Source organism: Puntigrus tetrazona, chromosome 7 (genome assembly GCF_018831695.1).
Source record: "Puntigrus tetrazona isolate hp1 chromosome 7, ASM1883169v1, whole genome shotgun sequence".
Classification (NCBI taxonomy): domain Eukaryota; kingdom Metazoa; phylum Chordata; class Actinopteri; order Cypriniformes; family Cyprinidae; genus Puntigrus; species Puntigrus tetrazona.
In genome coordinates this window covers 10130584-10152653 of record NC_056705.1, presented here as the reverse complement: position 1 = coordinate 10152653, position 22070 = coordinate 10130584, and the positions used below count along the sequence as shown (strand labels likewise).

Genomic DNA, 22070 nt, shown 5'->3' with positions numbered 1-22070 from the left:
GGTGGTCTGTGGGAGACTCGGAGGAGGTCAGGTCCCACTGGAGTCTCTAACCGAAGGGACGCTTATCACCTTCTCACACCCACTCACTGTCCGACCAGGCCAGCCACTGTGTGTTTGAGTGTCTGTGGTATTATAGGACGTATATGTTTATGCATTTGAGAGATGCTTTCGTCCAAAGCGACATAAATCGGATGCTTGCTTTATGCGAGTGCGCTTGCCAAAACGTTGCAATGGTTGCATTAAAAGGATGGTTCTCAAAAATGAGAATTTGCTGAAAGTATGTTCATCCTCTGGCCGTGAGAGATATGGATGAGTTTGTTTCTTTATCAGAACAGATTTTCATGTGGAGAAATGTAGCGTTGCATCAAACAGCTGATAAAAACATCGCAATAATCCACAAGTACTCCACAGCCTTTCAATCTAACAATTAACCTCTTAATCTATCATTAAGACATTTTAAGTGGTCGCAAATTTTGAGGTTGCACAACTTTTTTGAAAATAGGCTAGTTTTTCAACTCCCCTAGAATTAAACAGTTGAGTTTTACCGTTTTTGAACCCATTAACAGTAATTTAGCGTGAATTGAATTAACCATTAGCATCATGCTCAAAAGTGACCAAATTTTTTTTTTTTTTTTTTCAATTTTAAAGCTTAAATATATTGAATGGCTGCAGCAGGCGCAATGATATTATGAAGAGCCAGAAAATAGTCCCCAGAATTTTCAGGCGCTTTTTGAGAGTGATGCTACTGGTCTAATCCGATTCAATGATCTATGCTAAGCTAAGTTAAAAGTGCTAGTGCCAGATCAGGAGAGCGACTAAATTAATTCAAAAATGGTAAAACATAACTGTTAAACTGAGCTTATATAAAAAAAAAAGACATTGAAAAAAAAGGAAACATCGTCATATATGCAATGATCAAGCGCACCTTACAAATAAAGACATTCCAGTTCTAAACAAATATGTCTGTAGATTTTAATATTAGAAGACATTTTTTGCAATACTGCATTTCATTATGAGTTGTGATCATTTCATAGTGCAGCAACTGAGATTGCACAGCCAAAAGCATTTATAAACTTGCGAAAAACCTTGTCAATGCTAATGCTAGCATTGTTATTCCATCGGTTGTGGTACAGGAAACAGCTTAGTGGAGTAAATCAGCAACTTACCGTAAACCACCTCCCCACTTTGAGTAATATGCTTGTATATTTTGGGTGAATGTTTGGTCATGATAGACAATCAGGATAAGCTACTGTTAGCAAGTGTTTACGTTTAGCTGTATTTTCCCCGTACATTTGTGTACTTTGCTTTGGCAAAACTAATTGAGGTAAACTGAAATTTGGATTTTTCTTCTCTGTGACAATATGCTTTAGGCAAAAACAACGCTCCAGATTTGTTATGTTTGCATTAAAGATGTTTACTGTGAGAAGGCAACTGATGAAGATAGACAAGTTATACTGCCTTCCATCAAGTCATGTGGAAATTATTTTATTTACAATATAAGCATACATTGCGAAACTTTCTGATCCCTTTTCCAAGTGGGAGGTTGTTCATTTAAAAATAGCTGAAGCTACAGTAATTGCTACTGATAAGTTGTAATCGTCAAGTCACCGTTATTTTTATAGCGCTTTATAATATAGAGATTGCAAAGCTGCTTCTCAGTAATAAATAGGAAAGTGACAGGATCAGTATTGTTAATTTAAAAACTGAGACATCCAAAATTATAAAAACTGCTGGATGGATGGATTCTCAAATGTTCATGAAAACATATGCAGTTATTTCTTTATTTATTTGTTAAATCTGATAAGAAGTATTTGACACATTGGCTTCACATTCATCAGTTTGCTATTTCTCAGATTTGGACTCCAAAACAATCATGCTGATCAATCAAATGAATCACTACTGCTCAGACTCAGGCTCCAAATGAATCACTACTGCTCAAACTCAGGCTCCAAAACAATCACTACTGCTCAGAATCAACCTCCAAATGAATCACTACTCCTCAGACTCCAAATGAATCACTACTGCTCAGACTCAGACTCCAAATGAATCACTACTGCTCAGACTCAGGCTTCACATGAATCACTACTGCTCAGACTCAGGCTTCACATGAATCACACTGAGATCACTACTACTCAGACTCCAAATGAATCACTACTGCAGACTCAGGCTGAATCACTCACTACTCCTCAGACTTCAAATGAATCAATACTGCTCAGACTCAGGCTTCAAATGAATCACTACTGCTCAGACTCAGGCTTCACATGAATCACTACTCCTCAGACTTCAAATGAATCAATACTGCTCAGACTCAGGCTTCAAATGAATCACTACTCCTCAGACTCCAAATAAACCACTACTGCTCAAGCTCAGACATCTTCTGAAAACATGGGATGAAAACAGTGGTTTGTTCACAGATGTTTTTGTGATTATTCCAATTGTGCATTTATGAATAGGCTGTCCATTCAAATTAAAATATTGAATATCAATTAGAATATGGATAAAGTTCATCATAAAATATGTAATAACTTTATGAATTGACATTTTTTTGGTAGCTAGTTATAAATAATAATACTGATGTTTCTTTTTTTACATGACATCTTACATTATTCTATTTTATATACACTGGGATTTTATAAACAATAAAACCAGCCCACCAAAGTTCATTACCATAATGAGAGTTCTTTATAAAAAAAAGCAAAATTATCTTAAATTTTATCACGTAAAACATATTATAACGGGCTAAACGTGTTCTTTCAGGGACAGTCTAGTTCTAGTATTTTAAATCGTTTTTAGGCACATTTCAAAACCCTGGGTGTCGAGTCCTGCCTATGATGCACACTTGATGCCTTGTAGCAAAAATGACAATTATGAATCCGAAATATGTGGGTGGAGTGAGCTTTGGTTTGATTTAAATTTGATTAATGATTCAGAATTTGATTCAATGCTATGTAATGGTATATTAACAAGAATTGCACGATGTTTTATCCTTTTGGCATTCATGAGAGCGTTCTGGTCTCTGATTCATTAATACTGTATGATATTCCTTTAATTCGTAATTCAAAAGTACACATTGAGCAAGTAAGACTTGCATTTTTCTAATGTCACATTTAATATCTACTTATTTTTTGGTCATCGATCATTTACTCATTTTATTAACATTTTACATTCATAAGATACGATCTATTGTATAATGTCGACGCTATCCCTTCCCTTTCACTTTTTTTTACGAGTTTGCGAGCATTTTATTGTTTTATTGTCGTTTATTGTGTCGTTTCTTTTTTTTTCATTCAACATTTACGTGTCTTTTAAATTGGGGGAAAGCTCTGCATCATAAACCTCACGCTTCCAACGTAGAATAGTTTTGTCCTCGCCATAAAGCGATCCATTAAACTGATTATAGTAATTCATCTAGTGACTATTCGGCTACACAAACCGTGATTTGTTGCATCTTTGTTTGAAAGTACTCCTGGAGGAGAGAACGAAAGTGACAAACAAACATGATCTATCTAACAAGCACGTTATTTGTTACGACCCAGATTTTTCCCAAGGAGCAGTCCTGGCAATCACGGGCTTTACCTAAACTGACAAGTATAGAGGAGTTATTTGAGGTCGCACAATATTCTGTAAAAACTCTTGTCCAAAATACGCTTTCAGCTCACTCAGCTCCAACGCTGACAAATCAACAGAGACATGGGAATATGAAATGTATATCTCCATAGACCAAATGCTTTTTTTCTGAACAATGCAGTGGCTTTTTGAGTTACCTTGCTGTTTGGCTATTAAGCTCTCGCTAGAACTTGGAACAAAGCAATTATTTGAAGCAAGTTTAGCTTTAGACTCATTATGCTAACCATATTGCACAACATTTAAGCTATATAGTCATAATCCAGAAGTAGTAGAATTATTGGCTTGGAAGAAAGCACATCGAGATCTACAGTTGGGTGCAGTAAAGCTAGAAATGTTGGCACGAGCTTAGACGTACAGTGGCCAAAATATTGGACACTCCATTTCCAGTGGACTCAGACTCAGTTGTCTCTTAGGAAATTGCACTGATTTTAATCTCAGACGCAACCACTAAATAAAATATACAAACATTGCTTTTGCTGTTGCTAGGAAGTCTGTTGCTCCGACCTGGAAGTTGAATTCCCCACTTGATCGCAAAATGCATCCCTCACTGGGTTAGGAAAACGAAATGATGAATTTGGGACGAATTCAATTGCATTTTCAATCTTAATAGATTTTTTTTATTGTGTCTTCCTCTAGTGTAGTTTTTTTTTAATTCAGTTACCAAAAAGCTTTTCTTCTTCTTTCTTAGATTATTAAAAAAGTGAAATGCTTTGGGTTAAGAAAACAGAATGATGAATTTAGAATAATTTGAACTTTCGTTTTAAACATTTGTTTCTTGCTATTCTTCCTTAGTACAGTTTAGAGGTAATGATCGATTTTCTAAGAAAAAAAAAAAAAAAAAAAAAAAAAAAAAAAAATATATATATATATATATATATATATATATATATATATATATATATATATATATATATATATATACATATGCATGCATTAAGTATTTCAGTTTATTTGCAGTTATTTGCCAAGACAGCGATTTGAATTGTAAGGTTTTATAGTAGCTTTTATAGTACATCTAAAATGTTATTTTAATTTTATAATAAGCAATTTTTATGTTTTATATAATTTAAGTATACAATATCTAGCATTTTATACAAAACAAGTAATAATATTTCTTTCATCATTTTTGGACATAAATGATATGTTGCTAAATGTAGCTGAATTCAAATAAGTTGCTGTTTTTCATTTTAACAGATTTTTATTTATTAAAAATGTTGAAATGCATTGCTTTAAAAAAGTATGCATTTAGGAGGATTTTAATAGAATTTAAAAATGTAATTTTTTTGTCTTGTTTTTCTGTCTTTCCTCCTTAGTTTCAAAGTGATCGCTACGACTCCTGTTTTTGAAAATGTCGAAATGCTCCAGTTTTAAAACGATTACATTTTCTAATGGAAATGTGAGCTGTGCTAGACCGACTAAAACCTCCATGATCCTGGGATGTTATGAGCGGTTACCAGGGTGTTGCTATGTGGCTGTTCAGAAAGGCTTTTAGTGTTGCTAGGGTTGTTCTGGATGGTTTCCCCTCTGATATTCTGGTTCATGGTTCGGGTTCACTGTAAGTTTACCATCATTCACATCTACAGCAAAAAAACAGCGCTGAACAAGTCATGCAGCAAAGGTTACGATCTCAGGTTAGGAAATGTAACAAAATTCCTGTCTCTAAATTTGTAACACGATGTATAACTTAGCATGAGAAACGGGTGCCTTATCGGTCACCGTTATTATTTTTTAAAAAAGTGATTTAGTGTACGGCGAGGCCCAGCCAGGCTCTATGTGCTCGCGCTCAAAATGCTAAATTGTCACAATGATGGGGAAACACAAACTAAACATTCAGATTCTGTTTATTTAGCAATTTTCACTTCATTAAAACAATACAGAACAATACATAAACAACTCTCACGCAGCTGAATGATTGCAGGCAGGTGTTGGACGCGAGAAATAATACGGAGAAATTCCCACGCGGTAAATCCGGCGTTCGCTGAAATGTTTTGGCCTCCTTCGTTGCACAGATTTCTTTGACTTCATTAAAACAAACATTTGAAGCGTAAACGAGGTTCGTTTAACGTACAGTATCTAGCTGAGTGAACTAATGACGGGCTGCGTTGAGCGTGCGTAGCGCGTTCGAATTCAAAGAGCGGATATTAAGTCAATATGAAATCATAATGTAAACGGCCAGTGGGACTGTGTGCTAGATCAGAAATCTGTGTGTAACCGGAGAGAGGTGTTTGGCTTTCCTCTGCTGAGCCGCATTAGGCAGTGTTGTGAAACGACACCTCTGTCCGTCGGAGAGCTCGGTCTTAAGAAGCCGTGGAGACGCTGAACAGCACGTCTGTGTACGGCTGCCAGCACCGTCTGCCATCTTCTGCTCTTATTTTCTCAGATTTTCGCTGGGACCTCTGGTGGGTCGTTTGTTATTAAACGACACACCAGAGAGCCCACTGGAGATTGTGGGTTTTCTGAGCGACGCGTTTGTTGTGTGTTGTCTCTGCCATTTACTGTACTTTTAATGTACTTTTCATTTGGTTCCAGTACTGTACTGGCCATTATTCTGCCAAAAAATAAATATAAATAATTAGATAAATATACAGTATAACTTAATCTAAAAAATTAATTTCATTTAATTAAATATAATTTAATCTAAAGTAAATTAATAAAAATTTTGTTTATAGATATATATATATATATATATATATATATATATATATATATATATAGTTATTTTAAAGCTATAAATATGTGTGTGTGTATATATATATATATATATATATATATATATATATATATATATAAAAAAAAATAAGAAGCAAAAAAATAATTGATATATATACGATATGTATTTTCAGAGAAAAATTAATTTTACTTTTACTTTTAATTAATTTTATAAATTTTAACCTTATAAAAAAAAAGGTATAAATTAGTGCTGTCGTTCAATTAATCGTGATTTAAAGTTTAAATGAAACCGTATACATACATTTTATATGTGAATATGTCTGTACTTTTTTACTTTTCAATTTTAGATCGAGTTCTATGTAACTTCTATGTAACTTTATTTCGGTTTTACTTTTAGTTATTTTATTCCATTAACTTACTTACTTAACTTAAAGCCAACCTTTTTATTTTTAATTTACTTATCTAATATTTATATTTAATTTTATCTTAATTCTAATTATTGTAAAAACAAAATAGGATGTAATTAATCTCGATAATACAGCAGTTATACAATATTATATAAATCAGTTGTGCTCCATTAAATATAATTAAATTAAATTAAATGGTAGTACATTTAGAGGTGTTACTCCCTGAACTGAATATTTCTTTCGCTATGTAATGTCTGTTGAGTATTGTTTATACGCAGGGCTTGACAACCATGGCTAATGAAACCTGAACTAAGCTAACCTCGAGCTAGCATTAGCCAATAGAGTCCTCAGCTTTAGCGCAGACACCAAATGAACGTGGATTTATCCTCCGAAGCGCTGAAGTGAGCTCTTCAGGTCCCATTTTCAGGTCAGGGATTTGTAATAAGAGGAGACAGGAGTAAACCAGCTGCTTTTGTACCTGGTGAGCCTGGCGAGAAACCATAAAGAAGTCAGGAAGTCTTACAGAGGAAGAACCTGCGCTAGTAACTTTTAAAACAATAGGGATTTGAAATCTAATCTGGGGGCAATTTACAGCATCTCTCTTGACTGGAAAGTTCAGTCCTCGGGGAAACGGATCGCCGTTAGATCATTGTAAAAGCTGACATCCCATCAGCGCAGCGAGGCTAGCTAGTCAAAGCCCACCGCTGCTAGTCTGTTTTCATTGGCAGCTACTGATGGGTTGTTTAACTGGGACTGCGGTCCAACATGTGAAATTAAGAAAGCCTCTACACACACATTCACGGTAATAGAACTGTACAAGCAGAGATGTTACATTTTCCAAACGAAAATGAGCAAGAATTCGTAGAATGCTGAGAGAAACTGGCCTTTCCCACAGAACAACTGCACATTATCCATCAGAGGATATAATAGAGCTACACTGCTCTTTACAAGTCTGGGGGCAGTGAGATATATATTCATATATCCCCTTAAAAGAATGATCAAAAGGGACAGTAAAGTAATTTTATACAAAATATTTTCATTTCAAATAAATGCAACACGTTTCGACTTTCTGTTCATCGAAGACTATGGTTTCCACAAAAAACAAGTTTTCAACATTGATGACAATAATGAGGTTGGGGTTAGGGGTTAGCATCATTTTCAGTGATCGTGAAAATTCAGATTTGCATCGCAGGAATAAATTACATGTTAAAATATATCTAAATAGAAAATAAATGTTTTAAACTGTAATAATATTTTACATTTTTTAAGCGCATTTATTTTTACTGTACACTTTTTGGTGAACATAAGAGGTTTGAAGAAACATAGATAAACAGAGATAGATAGATAGATAGATAGATAGATAGACAGAGAGATAGATATAGATAGATAGATAGATAGATAGATAGATAGATAGATAGATAGATTATTGAGTGTCTTATATGTGCAAATTAAACACCATGCTTATGAACCAATAAAATCAGTAATGTCAATTTTTAAGTCTTCTCTAAAAATGAGATTTCTGAAAAGAGTTTGTTCTTAGATGCAACGCAAGTCTCTCTTGTCTTATTGCTCGATTACGGTCTCGGTTGCTTTCGGGGTCAGACACATGGGAGGTTGTGTTCGGTAAATGTGAGCTTCAATTGATTTGACACCAAATAAAAAGGCGGTCAGAGTTAGACACGAGTATATTTTGCTCTATAACTTGTATCAACACACAGGAGAGTTTGAGTGGGTAAAGAAATCAAGCAGAAGTATTCCGGAGCGCTGGGAGCCCGGCTAATGTTCAAGGTCAGTGTGCAGCCCATGTCCAAGAAGGATTTACTGGTGGGAAGAGAGAAGCGGCTCAATGGATAGGTGGACGACCAAACATAAATATTACTGGAGAATGAATTAGTGTTTTTCTTCAAAAAAAAAAAAAGTTCATCCAGCAATAACATTCACAACCGAGAGAATTATTATTTTTTAGGGCAAAATGAGAAATTTGAGATCTAAAAGTAAAGGGCATTACTGAACTGTCTAAGACCCATAAACACCAAGGACGATACTATATGACAAGGAAGATACTGCATATATATATGTGTGTGTGTGTGATGGCAAACTTACAGTGAAGATTTACAATGAAAAAACGAATGAAACTATTACGATAACAGCACACAGAAGACATCTTTTTCTGATGAGCTCTAAAACATTGGCCGCCAATCGGAATCCACTCAGTTGGTGCGAACGAATCTTAAAGGGATAGTTCACCCAAAAATGTCAATTTTGCAATTAATTCAGACTTGTATGGGTTTTTACTTTTGTTTCAACACAGAAGATGTTTCGAAGGACGTTGGTAAGCAAACAGTTGACGATAGCCATTGAAAATAGGTTGATTCGATTTTTTTCATTCTGATTAATACACCTAGCATCAGAAATCCACTGCAATGACGGATTCTGCATTTTAAACTGGGATTGGGGAAGATGTAAACTTTAGTTGACGTTGATGTTTTGTGTCTTGCAGTCTTCGAGAACGACGCGCTCAGATGAAGAGAGGGACACTGGCTGGGACGCTTGGGGCGCGTGGAGTGACTGTTCTCGCACCTGTGGAGGCGGAGCTTCGTATTCTCTTCGCAGGTGTCTCAACGGAGGGTGAGTGAGATCACACATGCATGACATCTCGAAAACTAAGCCTTCCTTTAAAGCCATTGTATGTAATCTTTTAAATATCAGTTTGAAAATCATTCTGAAGGCACACTGGCTTAGTATGTAAGTTTGGTGAGCATGTACAAAATTCAGTGAAGATGGCAGATGGCTTTATGACATTTATTCAGTGAATGTTTATAATTTAGTCAACTTTAAAAATTGAGTTGGCGTTTTATCCAACCTTATTATGCATCACAAAGGTCCCAAACAACAGTTGAGCATGACAATGTCTGATAATATGTGATTTTTACAAACGATCAAGCAAAAATTCGGTGAATGTTTACAACTTTATATTTTATCCAAAGCGGCACATGCAGTAAGCGATCAAAATCAACAAAAAAGCAATTATATGCGATATGTGATTTTTACTGTATTTTACTGTTTTTATTTTTACTGTACTGTATTTAGAAAAATAAAGCAAGCTGGTGTTTGAGGCTTTTTTTCGCTTTTGTTAATTGTATTATAAATAAAAAGAAAACAAATAGAACACAAACTGATTAGATAATCTAGTGTTAGAATAGAATTAGAATATAGAGTGGTCAAATATAAATGTTTAATGCAGTGTCATGTCTGTTATCCGGACATTTAATATTCATCGTGAATTTTTATCTTGTGTAATATCATGGTGGTTATCAGTAAACGTTAATGTGAAAAGCCTAAATTGATAATTCAAGTACAATACTATACTGATATATACTGGTATTATTTTTTATGGTGATTAACTGGCAACCAGATCTAACCGAATATTTTTTTTGCAGCGTGCAGGTGCTTCAACAATATTCAAATATTTAAAAAATCACCAAATTTTATTGCATTACATAAAATCAAACGGCTTCAGCGAACAAATGCTTTTCTGAGAACCAACATCACTTTCCTGTTTAGAGACAGATGTCTTTTGGCTATTTGTTATCTGTCTTCACAGACCAGAGCACAGTAAAAAAAAAAAAAACCCGTCAGATATCTGCGTTTGTCATATTGTGCTCTATATGACAGCGCCACAGTTGATTTCAGTCGTCAACAGCAGATATCTGTCTTTGTGATGTCAGGCCGCTCGTGGTTACGGCTGACCTCAGAGAGGCTTAATTTCCAGAAAGAATGGAAAACATGACAGACACTTTGGATTTAACAGTCTGTCTTTCTCCCTCCTTCTAATTCCATTTCTATTTCTGCCTCACTTTCTCCTTCTAAAGGGAAGGGAGAAAAAAAAAGTTTTGTTGCTCAAATAATAACGTAAGTACACATGCCATTAATTATGCATGTGCATAATTTACATGATTTAGAATGCATTACAGCGAAGTCGTTGTCATTAAAACGAAGCCAAGAGAATTGAATCATTCATGGATACAGCAATATGTGTTTTCTGGGTATGATATTAGTCTTGAAATGCTAATTGGCTTGTTTTTTGCCAATTTTAGTCAAATATAGACTTGCTGACTAAAAAGTAACTTTTGCTAACTTCCTGATTGTAAACTTTGCAAGGCGGAACGTCCATTTCTGAAATGTTAATACGCTTTGCCTCGAAAACAGGATGTAAAACAATGAAAAAAATGCAAATTTTAAACAAAACAAAAATCCATTATTTCCATTATCACTTCGATCAATTAGTCAACAGGCAAAATCAATTTTTATTATTATAAAATTTTTTAAAAATGACTAAAAATGATGTAACCGGTGATGCTTCTATATACATCTATAACAGCAAGCCTATTCGACAGGTAAAAAGCATCAAAATTGTCACTAATATTGGAATGAAATGCGTTCTTATTTTTATTTTTTCCAAGCAACACATGCTGTATTTAAATGATTAGCTTGTATTTCATTACAGTAGATGATTTGACTACATTTTTTGTCTTAGAAATGTCTTAGAAATGTAAAATGGCCTTCATAGCTGTAAAAGGTTTGGTACAGCGCTGAGTCCCATTAGCCAATCAAAGCTGCCATGATGTTATTTTCCTACTGCTCTGGAGTAATTAGTCACATGCTATTTGTGACTTAGTTATGGAATAGGAACGCTAACGGATAGCTCTCTCCAGGTGCATTAGACCTCACCGAAGCAAACAGAGCAGTGTTTTGATAGCACTGGAAATCACCCAATGACTTATTGAGAATTGTTTATGCGCATTAATACTGGGATAGATATCTGGGTTTTTTTTATTGTGTTGGGAGCAATGGTGTTTTTGTTGCACGCTGCCCATTACTTCATCGCTGGAGGGTATAGATGCCAAGAGCTGAAGCAATGCATGTAGAAAATTGAAGTCACGCGCTATTTAAGCAGCGATACTCATTTAAAGCTAATTGACCGGTTAGATCCGACCGAAAACAAGAGAAAGGGCCAATTGCGGCCTGCTTCGGGTCTCATTGGAAACGCTTCTGCTGACCCTCAACGTAAAATCGTTCTCAGTGATTTGCAATTAAACGCTTCCTGTGCGAAGATTCGCTTTTTTTCGTTCCCAAGCACATTTTGACGAAACGGTTTCGAGTCGCTTTGGTTAATAATTCGACCTTTAAAATACCCTTCAAAAGCCTGGGGCAGAGATTTTTGATGTTTTTAAACTCCTAGGCTGATTAATTTTAGGAAAAAACGAAATATGATGAAATATATGCAAATATATTTTAAAATGCAATACATTTCCGTGACGCAAAGCTGAATTAATCCAGTCTTAAGCGTCTCAAGAAACATTATTTATAAACAATCGTGCATACCAATATTTTTTTCCTTCGGCGAAACTTTTAGATTTTCGGTTCATTTCGTTCATTTTTTGATGCCATTTCGTCAGAAAAAAATGTCTCGCACAGATAAAGCCTTTGCGATATTAAACAGACCATCATGAGTTTGCTGAGCGCTACTGGAATAACGTGGGCTCTCTTCCTCCTTTTGTTTATTGTCAGTAGAACTTTAGAAGAGCTGCAGCGGTGGGCCAGCTTGTGTTGTGATTGCGTTCTGCTGATTACAGGAAGATCTGGAAGTGATTCCGCAGCTGATTACGCGGTCAGCGAACAAAGACGCTCTTTCTGAATCGTAACATCCGAGCAATATCGCTTGCACGCGGGCCAGAGCACCTGTTAAAGAGCGCTGGAGTATAAATAACAGACATCGATGGATCGGAGAGGAGACAGGGCAGGCTGTGGATGACCTGAAACAGAAGAACACTTTAACCAAATAACTCTACTTCGGCCCTTGAAGCGGCCTTAGGAATTAATACTCGTTGAATCACTTATGAATTGCTGTAGGTTGCAGCACTAGGTCAGTAAAAGTTAGTAAAAATAGGACAATTTAGGAAAAGTCTACATTCTGTACTTTAAAACATTTTGAATAAATTATCACGGTATCAGCATATGAATATGTTTTTAACATCAATAATGAGAAATGTTTCTTGAACATCAAATTAGCATATTAGTGATTTCTGACCATTTATTCACTTATTATAATTAAAATATATTTTTTTATTTATTATTTTAATTTTAAAAGGTTTATTAATTGTACAGTTTTTCATATATAGTTTTATCATTACGATTTATTAATTTTGTTTTAGTTAAATTACTTAAAATTATATTTCATTTAATATTTATTTTATTTTAATGAGAATTTTCTACATTTTTTGAATTAGAATCGGGTTTTCATTTTAGTTTCCATTTAACAGTTAACTTTATTACTGAGGTGACAAATGAAGATTGAAAATTCACATTCGTCATCACATGAATGCATTTTATTTGAAAATATACTGCAAAAAAACCCTAATTTTAGGCTAAGGTAATATTTCTCAATATTAATGTTATGATAATTTATTTTTAATCAAATAAATGCAGTCTTGGGGAGCTTAGGATACTTATTTTAAAAGCATAAAATCTTATAGACTATATTATAATAACATGTTAAGAAATAACTTTACAATTCATCTGCTTTAAAGCTCAATCATATTTCAGATAACTCTACCCTTAAATGGCCCATCACTCTTTTTTTAAACCAACTTTTTATTTCCATGGATACCTTTTGCTGAATGAAATGTGCATCGAATGTAGTGATGTAATGGTCTCTTACTGTTTTAAAAATAAACAGTATGCGGCGCACGCCGTAAATAAAAACTAGAATTTCATCCTGAATCGTTTCGCTCAAGGGCAGAAAGATTGAGATCTTAATAACAGTCTGGTTGCATCTTCCTTCAACCCTTCAGACGTCTTGTGATGTGAACCTTTTCTGTTTAGGGTGACTGCCGCTCTTCTGAACGGAATTAATCAGCTGAAATATGATAGGCTAATGTTTTTAGGCTGAGGTAATAGAACATTTAGAAAGTCAATATCCTGTTGTTCCTCTATTTTCTCTCTCTAAACATCCTCTTCTCAAAACACGCTTCACGTTCGTATTTCGCACGGCTCTAGCTGGATTCGTGAGGAAATCAGAAATGGCGAATCGTTTCCTGTTTTTATTTTTTAATTTTTTATGCACTTACGCTAGATTGATTGAGCATTGAAAGGCGTTGTCTAGGTGAAAATGGATAGTTATGCTTTTTTTGGTCTTTTTTAATACAGAAAGCGTTCGGTTTATGTTCTCAAGGAGCACACAAGAGTCGTTACTGCATAGGGATAAATAGTAGGATGTTCCTTTCCTCTTGGTGGTGTACTGTAATAGTGAACAATGACTTGGTAACATATCTGATTTTGTTGTTTTGTGTTCGTTTCACAGGAACTGTGAGGGCAGGAACATCCGCTACAGGACATGCAGCAATACAGTAAGTCTGGAGCAATCTGTGTCTGCAGAAGCAGGTCTGCACAGAATCTGAATGTCTGTTGTTCATAAAAATACACTTATCCCTCGTACCTTGCGTGTTCATTTATTCGATATTTGTACTAATAGCTCTGTTTAACAGGTTAACGTGTTTAAATTCCATAGTGCAGTTTTTTGTATTATTATTCTGCGTTTTTTCTGCCTCGGCAAGCTATTAATAGCTTAGGTATCGGGGATTAAGGGATCTGAAATATGGTCATACGGAATAAAGCATTATAAAAATTAAAAGGGTCAACGTTGCTAAAAAAGAACATTATTTTCAGTGTATTTGGTGTAATAAAATACGATTTAAGGTAAAAACTAGTGCTGTCAAATGATTCATTGCATCCGAAATAAAATTCTTGGTAGCACTTTTTATGAAGCCTGTATTTAAAATACATACATATATATATATATATATATATATATATATATATATATATATATATATATCTTTTTAAGATACATATATTCTTAATTCTTAAATAACTTTATAATATGTAACATATCATGAATATTCATTTTAATATGTCTTATATATATATATATATATATATATATATATATATATATATATATATATATGTCTTAATATTTACTTATTTGTGGTTATAGATAGAGTATGATCAATTATAACACACAAGTTTAGTCTTTTTACTTTTAAACATTTAAACAAATTTTTTTATAAAAATAAATACATTAATTATATATATATATATATATATATATATATATATATATATATATATATATATATATATATATATATATATCATACCATTATTTTGATGGTATTGACAGCTGGGTATTAGTAGTGTGTCTGCTAAATATATGCTATCAAAATAAATATGTATAAATAATGTCTAGATATGATATAGAAATGAAATACATATAAATATGAGATACACATAAATATTGCGTTTAACCGTTTGACAGCCCTATTAAACTATTACATGTGTGTTTTTCTCTTTTATGTGCATTTTTTTAATGATGCAAGTGAAGTGAACAGAGTCTGGTTTGTGAATGAATCTTTTATTGCATTAGGCACGATCAGTGTAGTCTGATTTGTGAACAACTAACTCTTATAACCAATTGTTTGACTGATTCTTTTTCGGTTTTCTTGGTGTAACAGCTCGAAATGAAATAAAAGTAAAAGTTAATGGAGTTGTTATTGAACCGGAATGCTGCTCTGCGATTCAGTCAATATTCCCCAGCAAACTCATTTTGAGAGCTGTTAGATGCCCATGTGTCTCAAGGACCGTTTTAATCAAAAGCCAGTGTTTTTCTACCATTGAAGTGGTTTCATCTGGAATCGCATTCCTCCTTCACCCACAATTCCAATCAGAGCCATCTGGGAAAGATTCCCAGCATAACATTTATCCCATTTCCGTCAAAACAGTGAGAACTGATGCTCGGTCTTCCCCGTCAGGCTTTATAATTGCTGTTGATGAGGTCCATTGTCGAATCGTTCTTTTTGTTTCCATTACCGACTCTGACGTTGAAGACTCGTGATTCGTAACCGCTCTGTCCCGAATGGAGATGCTTCAGTCTCGGGCATCTCTGATGATCTTTGCACACGGGGGCTTCAAAGCCGATCGGATGATTAAATGAGTTCAGAGCCCCGAAGCTGCGGAGGAAGAATTGCGGTTTTCTTCGGTGCGCGGGAGACGACATGGGAAATATTGTTTTTCAAAACACGGAGGCCTTCCACAGTTCAATTACGCTGTCACCATTCGTTAATGCACCCAGTCATCTGCATAAGCTTCATGATGTTACACACATGATCGCGATTTAATCTCGCCCCGCGCAGAAAATAATATTTCCAGTGCCATTGTCAGGTCAGCTGTTATTTTTGGGCCCCGTTAAACGTCAGCGTTTTATTTTGTAAGCAGTAGTGACTCATTATGCGTAGTTAGATTATGTAATCAGATCGCAAAAATTTAAAGGCCTGTTATTAGATTGTATAACATTTTAAAGTACGCATAATCAGAAGACATACACAAAATGGCAGCAAATTACATCTTCCTAATTCTTATTTTACATTTTTCTTTTTACCCCTTAAATAAATGTTTGGGAAATCTTTCAGTTTTGTGGAAAAAAAAAGCTTTTTATTTATTTTAAAATAATTTAATTTACGTATATTATACATTTTAATAGTATGTTTTAAATAAAATATTTTAAATTAAATAATATTTACGTCAATATGGTACGTGATAATCCTGTTCAAAATGTCTTGTTAAATGTGCTAAACGAATCGGGGGAATCTAAAAGCAATCAAAAAGTAGTTAATAATAATATTGCCTAATCTAATAGATTGTTACTAACTGCGATTTCCAGCGTGTAATTTGTATACGTTGATGGGCTGCAAATTGTAAGAAATCTATCTAGTTGCCAAATCTTTCTCCGTCTTTCTTCCAATCAGGACTGTCCTTCAGAGTCAGGTGACTTCAGGGCTCAACAATGCTCCGCCCACAATGACATCAAGTACCAAGGACAAACCTACGAGTGGATACCTGTGACGTACGACCCTATTTCACCCTGTGCCCTCCGATGTCAAGCCCGGGGGAAAAGCCTGGTGGTGGAACTGGCGCCCAAAGTGTTGGATGGCACTCGGTGCAAAGCAGACTCTCTGGATATGTGCATCAGTGGGATTTGTCAGGTGAACATCAGTGAGCTTAAGCTATGTGAGCTGATGGTGTATCACCCCCCGAGTTTGAAATAGTTCATGATATTATTAGTTCATGATATTATTAAGAGTTGTCATAAAAGGCACTGTGGCAAGCTTAGCTGTTTTCTAGCAGTTTTAAGAGGTGTTGAAACTTTCACAAATGGTCACAAAGTAACAGGAAGTAACAAAACAGTGAATTTAATGAATTAAATTTTTTATTTTTTAAATGTACAATTGTATTTTTATTTTATTTTATTTTATTTTATTTTATTTTATTTTATTTTATTTTATTTTATTTTATTAATTTTAGTGTAATAAGGGTGGATGACCACTAATCTTATTTTATAGTACGACTCATTTCATTTCATGATAATTCTAATAATATCAAAAATTGTATATATTATTTTGTTTTGTTATTAAAAATGAGATGGACACAATAGCAGTAAGAAGTAAACAACACGTTTGCATACTGCATTAGAAAATTCAGTAAGAATTAAATAGTAGGTTTATTTAAGTCGCATTTAACCGAATAATAAAAAGATTAAAATAATAAATAAGATTCATTTTGATAAATAATCATCATAAATCATCACAATAATATGTATTATAATAAAATAAATAATTATAATAAAATAACTGTAATAAAGTAAAAATTAATTAAATTAAATCATTTAGTTTGATGTTGTTGAATGTGCGTGTAGTAATGCTTATCCGCTGGTGTGAGAGAAGGAAGACCGTAGGCTGTTTATTTGCTTGGTTTTGGCTGTTTTTGTACTTTGTTTCTGGCTTGGATTTGTGAAATATCGTAAAAGCGACTGTCTAACAGAAGTAGGAGCTTACCAGGTGCACTTGAACACAGTGCGAGATGGCAGAACTCCCAGAAAACCAAAAGTAAAAAAAAAAAAAAAAAAAATGAAATCTGAAAATGTTATTTATACGTAAGCCTACTTAAGTGAGCATTTACAGCGCTTAGGTTAATACATCTGTCCTTTAAAGTTCAGTCTAAGCTTGTTGATGAGGTGAAAAACGCTCTTCTGAAGCCAAAGCCACTCAGTATTTACGAGGCAGAATTCTTGACCTTTTCAGCCCTGTTCTGACATGCATTACAGTGATATTAGCACAATGAGAATAGGCTTTACAGTTTTATCCAATTCTTTTCCCGAATATATATGGATCAAGTATCCATCCACTGAAGTTACCAAACCATCTGCTTCTGCCATAGTATCAGTCTTTTTTACTGTGTGTCCGAAGGCTTAATGTTATTGTTTGGTGGTACCGACGCCAACAGGTTTTCCATTCTGGATATTTCTAACAGCGCAGCTCACATTTCCTAAAAATATAAAAAAAACGTGCAGCTAAAATGGAAAGATAATGAAATAACGACCATAAACATAGGAAAACTGTCTCTCTTTTTCAATGTTACATATGTGGGGATTTGGGGTATATTTAGGTCACGATTCTGCCAGATTAACCTCAGTTCTGTGCCTTTGTGAGAGAAAGAGGCCTGAATCGACAAAAAGACCAGGAATCGAGTTTCCATTTGACCATGGCTCCGGTTTAGGAAGTTAAACACAGGATTTCCAAAAACAGGGTCTCCAATTGCTTGGAAACGAATGTAATTACTTGCATACATAAAATAGTTTATTTAGCACTAATTTTGCATTCATTTTGCAAATAGCTTTCCGAGAACTTGAATGGCTTTTTATTGTTCCTTGGCCATGTGTGATGCACTAAATATACAGAAATAGACAGAAATGTGTCATTATTTACCCTCAAATGGCTCTCTTTTCTAATAGGACAAAAATAAAAGGAAAGGACGAAAGCCCCAAAAAGGACAAAAAGCGCCATAAAAGTAGTCCATGTGACTTATAAGCAATATTCAAAGCTCTCTTTTCAGACTGGAACCACTCATAATTCACTAAAACTCTTTCAAAATCTCTTTCGTGGTTCTAAATACATTCAAAAATGGTGCATAAAATAAATGTCGGGCCATTCTGACAGGTTTGACTACCATCTGCTCTTGCATATTGTGTAATTGAACAAGATGCGTACATTTAAATATACGCAAGTCTTAATAAGATTTGAGGACAATATTCTAATCAAATTACATCTTAAATTTACATGCGGTTGTCTATTCCTTACAATGATATCATATGGCTCGGAAGACTTGGAATATGGTGCACAAATCTTACTTTTATGGAGATGTTTTGGTCATTTGACTAGCTCAAAAGTATGCATCCCCATTTAACTTTGTTGACAGGAGCTTCTGGCTGAACTTTCAGCTGAACTTTGCTTTTCTGTCCCACTGAAAACACTGATGTTACTTAAATGATGACAGAATTTTCATTCTTGGGTGAACTTTCTTAGTGTTTTCGGTAGACGTAGACTCTCTGTTTTCCATCTGACCCACAGCAAAGAAACACAGTATACTCAAACCAAATCAGATACAATCAATTATTCAATGCAGCACTGCACGGTACCTAAATTCGACAATGTTGATGAAACTTTTCTTGCGTTGCACCTGATTTGACCTCGGTCCCTGCGAGTATTAGGTAAATTGGCGTAAATGAAGCTTGTCTGTTTACTTGCGCTTGTTTACCAGAGCTACTGGGTAAAGTCATGCTGTTTGCTTTCTCTGGCTGCTTTCCCTATCGCCCTGCTAGCGTAAACTGAATTTTGCATTAAAACTGGGCAGCTTTTTTGGTGCAGATGGCAGGTTCCTAGAAAAGCATTACAGTCACAAGCACAGATTTCTGGGTAAATACTGAGGAACGCTGGGGGGAGTGGGACATGTGTGCAGGGGATGAAAACTTTTGAACATCGATTCAGTATTCTTGCATGTTTTGTATGTTGGCTCTCCATGAAGTTTTCTGATGCTTGTTAGAGCTTAAACATTGTAGTTTGGGGCTGCGCGCCGGCCAGTTTCTCAATCCACGTCATTTTATTGTCAGTTTCTATTCTGTTATGGAGGAACGTGATTTGTTGGTTGAGGTCCTGGATGTCTGTTTCCCGCTAAATCAGTTGCCTGTTGCAGCTGGAGAAAAGAATCAGAAAAAAGCTCAATTTAAACACTGTTGTGAATAATGAGTCTAATTAAGTGTCTAAGTCAAGGTTCCCATTTTGCCTTTTTCTGAGTTATGCCTCTGTTTTTTTTAACGGTGTATTGTAACGATGAAATAATACTTTGTTACAGTACTTAAGTATTTTTTCGGTCTTTTACTTCAGATTTTTAACTCATTGCAACTTTTAATGCATGTTGGTTTATAAGGCATATATATTTATAGAATTTATTATAGTTAGCTTCTACATCTGTCTATATAACACAAAGAGTACCAGATATCAAAATGAACACATGTAATAATAATAAGCACGTCTCAGAATGCTTACTCTTTCCATAGTAACTTCTAACAGCAGATGCGCTGATGCGTTGACTTCACAGGTCAGTGATTGGCTATTTTATTTAGAAGGCGGGGCTTCTTGTGATTGATCGGCCATTTTCCCCCCATGAGTGACAAGTCTTGGGTATTCTATAGTCTTTGATAATACTGCTTGTTTTTTGCTCAGTTTAGCCATCGAAAATAGTAGCAAAGATCACAGCACCGTTTTACATCTCTGAGCAATCAATGGATGGTGTTTACTTACTGAATAAATCAGATTTTTGAACAATATTGCTATTTCAGATGCAGATTCCAGAAATGTTTTGTTGGAATAAAAACACCAAATAATTAAGTTTTCTTATTCTTATCGAAAAATACAAAACGGAAGAAAAAGTTAAAACTCAAGCACAATCTTGTTACTCAAGCTGTACGAATATTATTTATATAAATAATTATTGTTATTGTTATACATATATACTTTTACTCAAGTAATAGAACGGTGATTTCAAGTTCATTGTTTGGTAAGATTTGTAAGATCTGTGCTTTTACCTGAGTGCGGCTTTCAGGTACTTTATACACCGTTGTTGTTTTTTTCCAACAGGAAGTTGGCTGTGACAGACAGCTGGGAAGCAATGCTAAAGAGGACAACTGTGGCGTTTGTGCTGGAGACGGTTCCACTTGTCGACTGGTCCGAGGCCATGCTCTGCCCCACGTGTCGTCTGAAGAACGTAGGTACACGCATGCATGAGGACATGTCTGTGCTTTTGTTTTTAGACTATTGCTCTGTTTGCTGGCACTTCATGAGCAGCCAGTCACAACATTGGGCCGTAGCCACCATAGACACTGAGGGGCACTGCATCAGTGGTCTAACGGCGCTTGTCAATGTCATCACGATGCTCAATCAAAGACGGTAGACGGAGTTACTTTTTCATAAGCAGAGCGTGAATTGCAGCACAAAGCTTTTAATGTTGATATGATCCAATGTGGTAAGATGGAAGTAGCATTTAATATTTCACAACTGTCTTAAAAAATGTTAAATGACATCTACAATTTTTTTTTTCCAAATATGGGCGTTTTGATATCATTCATGTGTAAAACTGAATGTGAGGAGTCATGAATTATGACAATAAATGAATGACAAGATATGTTTGGGCTTTTAGGTACACAAACAGGACTGAATTACTGAATTTTGACTGGGAATGTATTTTTTTTTAATTATATATAATTATAATCTATAATATTTTTATATGAAATTTGGCCAAAAAGCAATAATAATTATAATAATAATAATAATATAGAAACTTGTATTTGTACTTTTGTCTTTGTGAAAATATTCTTCTTCTTTTTCTTCTTATTGACATTAAATGTTGTAATATAAAGTAATTATTAATTAATAAATAATAATTACCATTGCTGTTATTATTATTATTGTTGTTGACAAATACGAAACTAATAATACATATTGTTACCGTGACATTTGAGTGTAACCGGATTTTGCATTTTAACTGACTAACTAATTTTTAGCTATTTTTTCTATTTTTATCATTAAGACATAGCCGTAAATGTTGATGCAAAATGTTATTATGGTGGAAAACCACAGGGAGCCCTTCAAGCTTTTCTTTTGTTGTCAGCAGGCAGTTCGTAAGAGCTTTTCATTACAAGTTCGGGAAGATGGTTGGCGCGTGTTGCAGTCCAAACTCAGAGCAGATGCAGAAATGAGCGGTTCTTGCATTAACTCCAGACTTCACCGAGACACTGAAAACACCGGACCTGAGCTGCTCACGCGTAAATCAACACAGTGCCACGCTTCGCTCTGAAACACGCAGCCCGCATTTATAGCTTATTTAATTGAAGCTGATATAATAATCGGACTAAGC

General features: G+C 34.7%; 1 protein-coding gene across 1 annotated transcript in view; it reads left to right on the top strand.

Moving 5' to 3' along the window:
• The window catches only part of adamtsl3 (ADAMTS-like 3), a 143408-nt gene that overhangs the window by 65510 nt on the left and 55828 nt on the right, over window positions 1-22070 (top strand). Inside the window, exons 4-7 of the mRNA XM_043245368.1 lie at window positions 9205-9332; window positions 14068-14113; window positions 16571-16807; window positions 20795-20921. Of these exons, the coding sequence (XP_043101303.1) occupies window positions 9205-9332; window positions 14068-14113; window positions 16571-16807; window positions 20795-20921 (538 nt within the window). The remainder of the gene's footprint in view (window positions 1-9204; window positions 9333-14067; window positions 14114-16570; window positions 16808-20794; window positions 20922-22070) is intronic.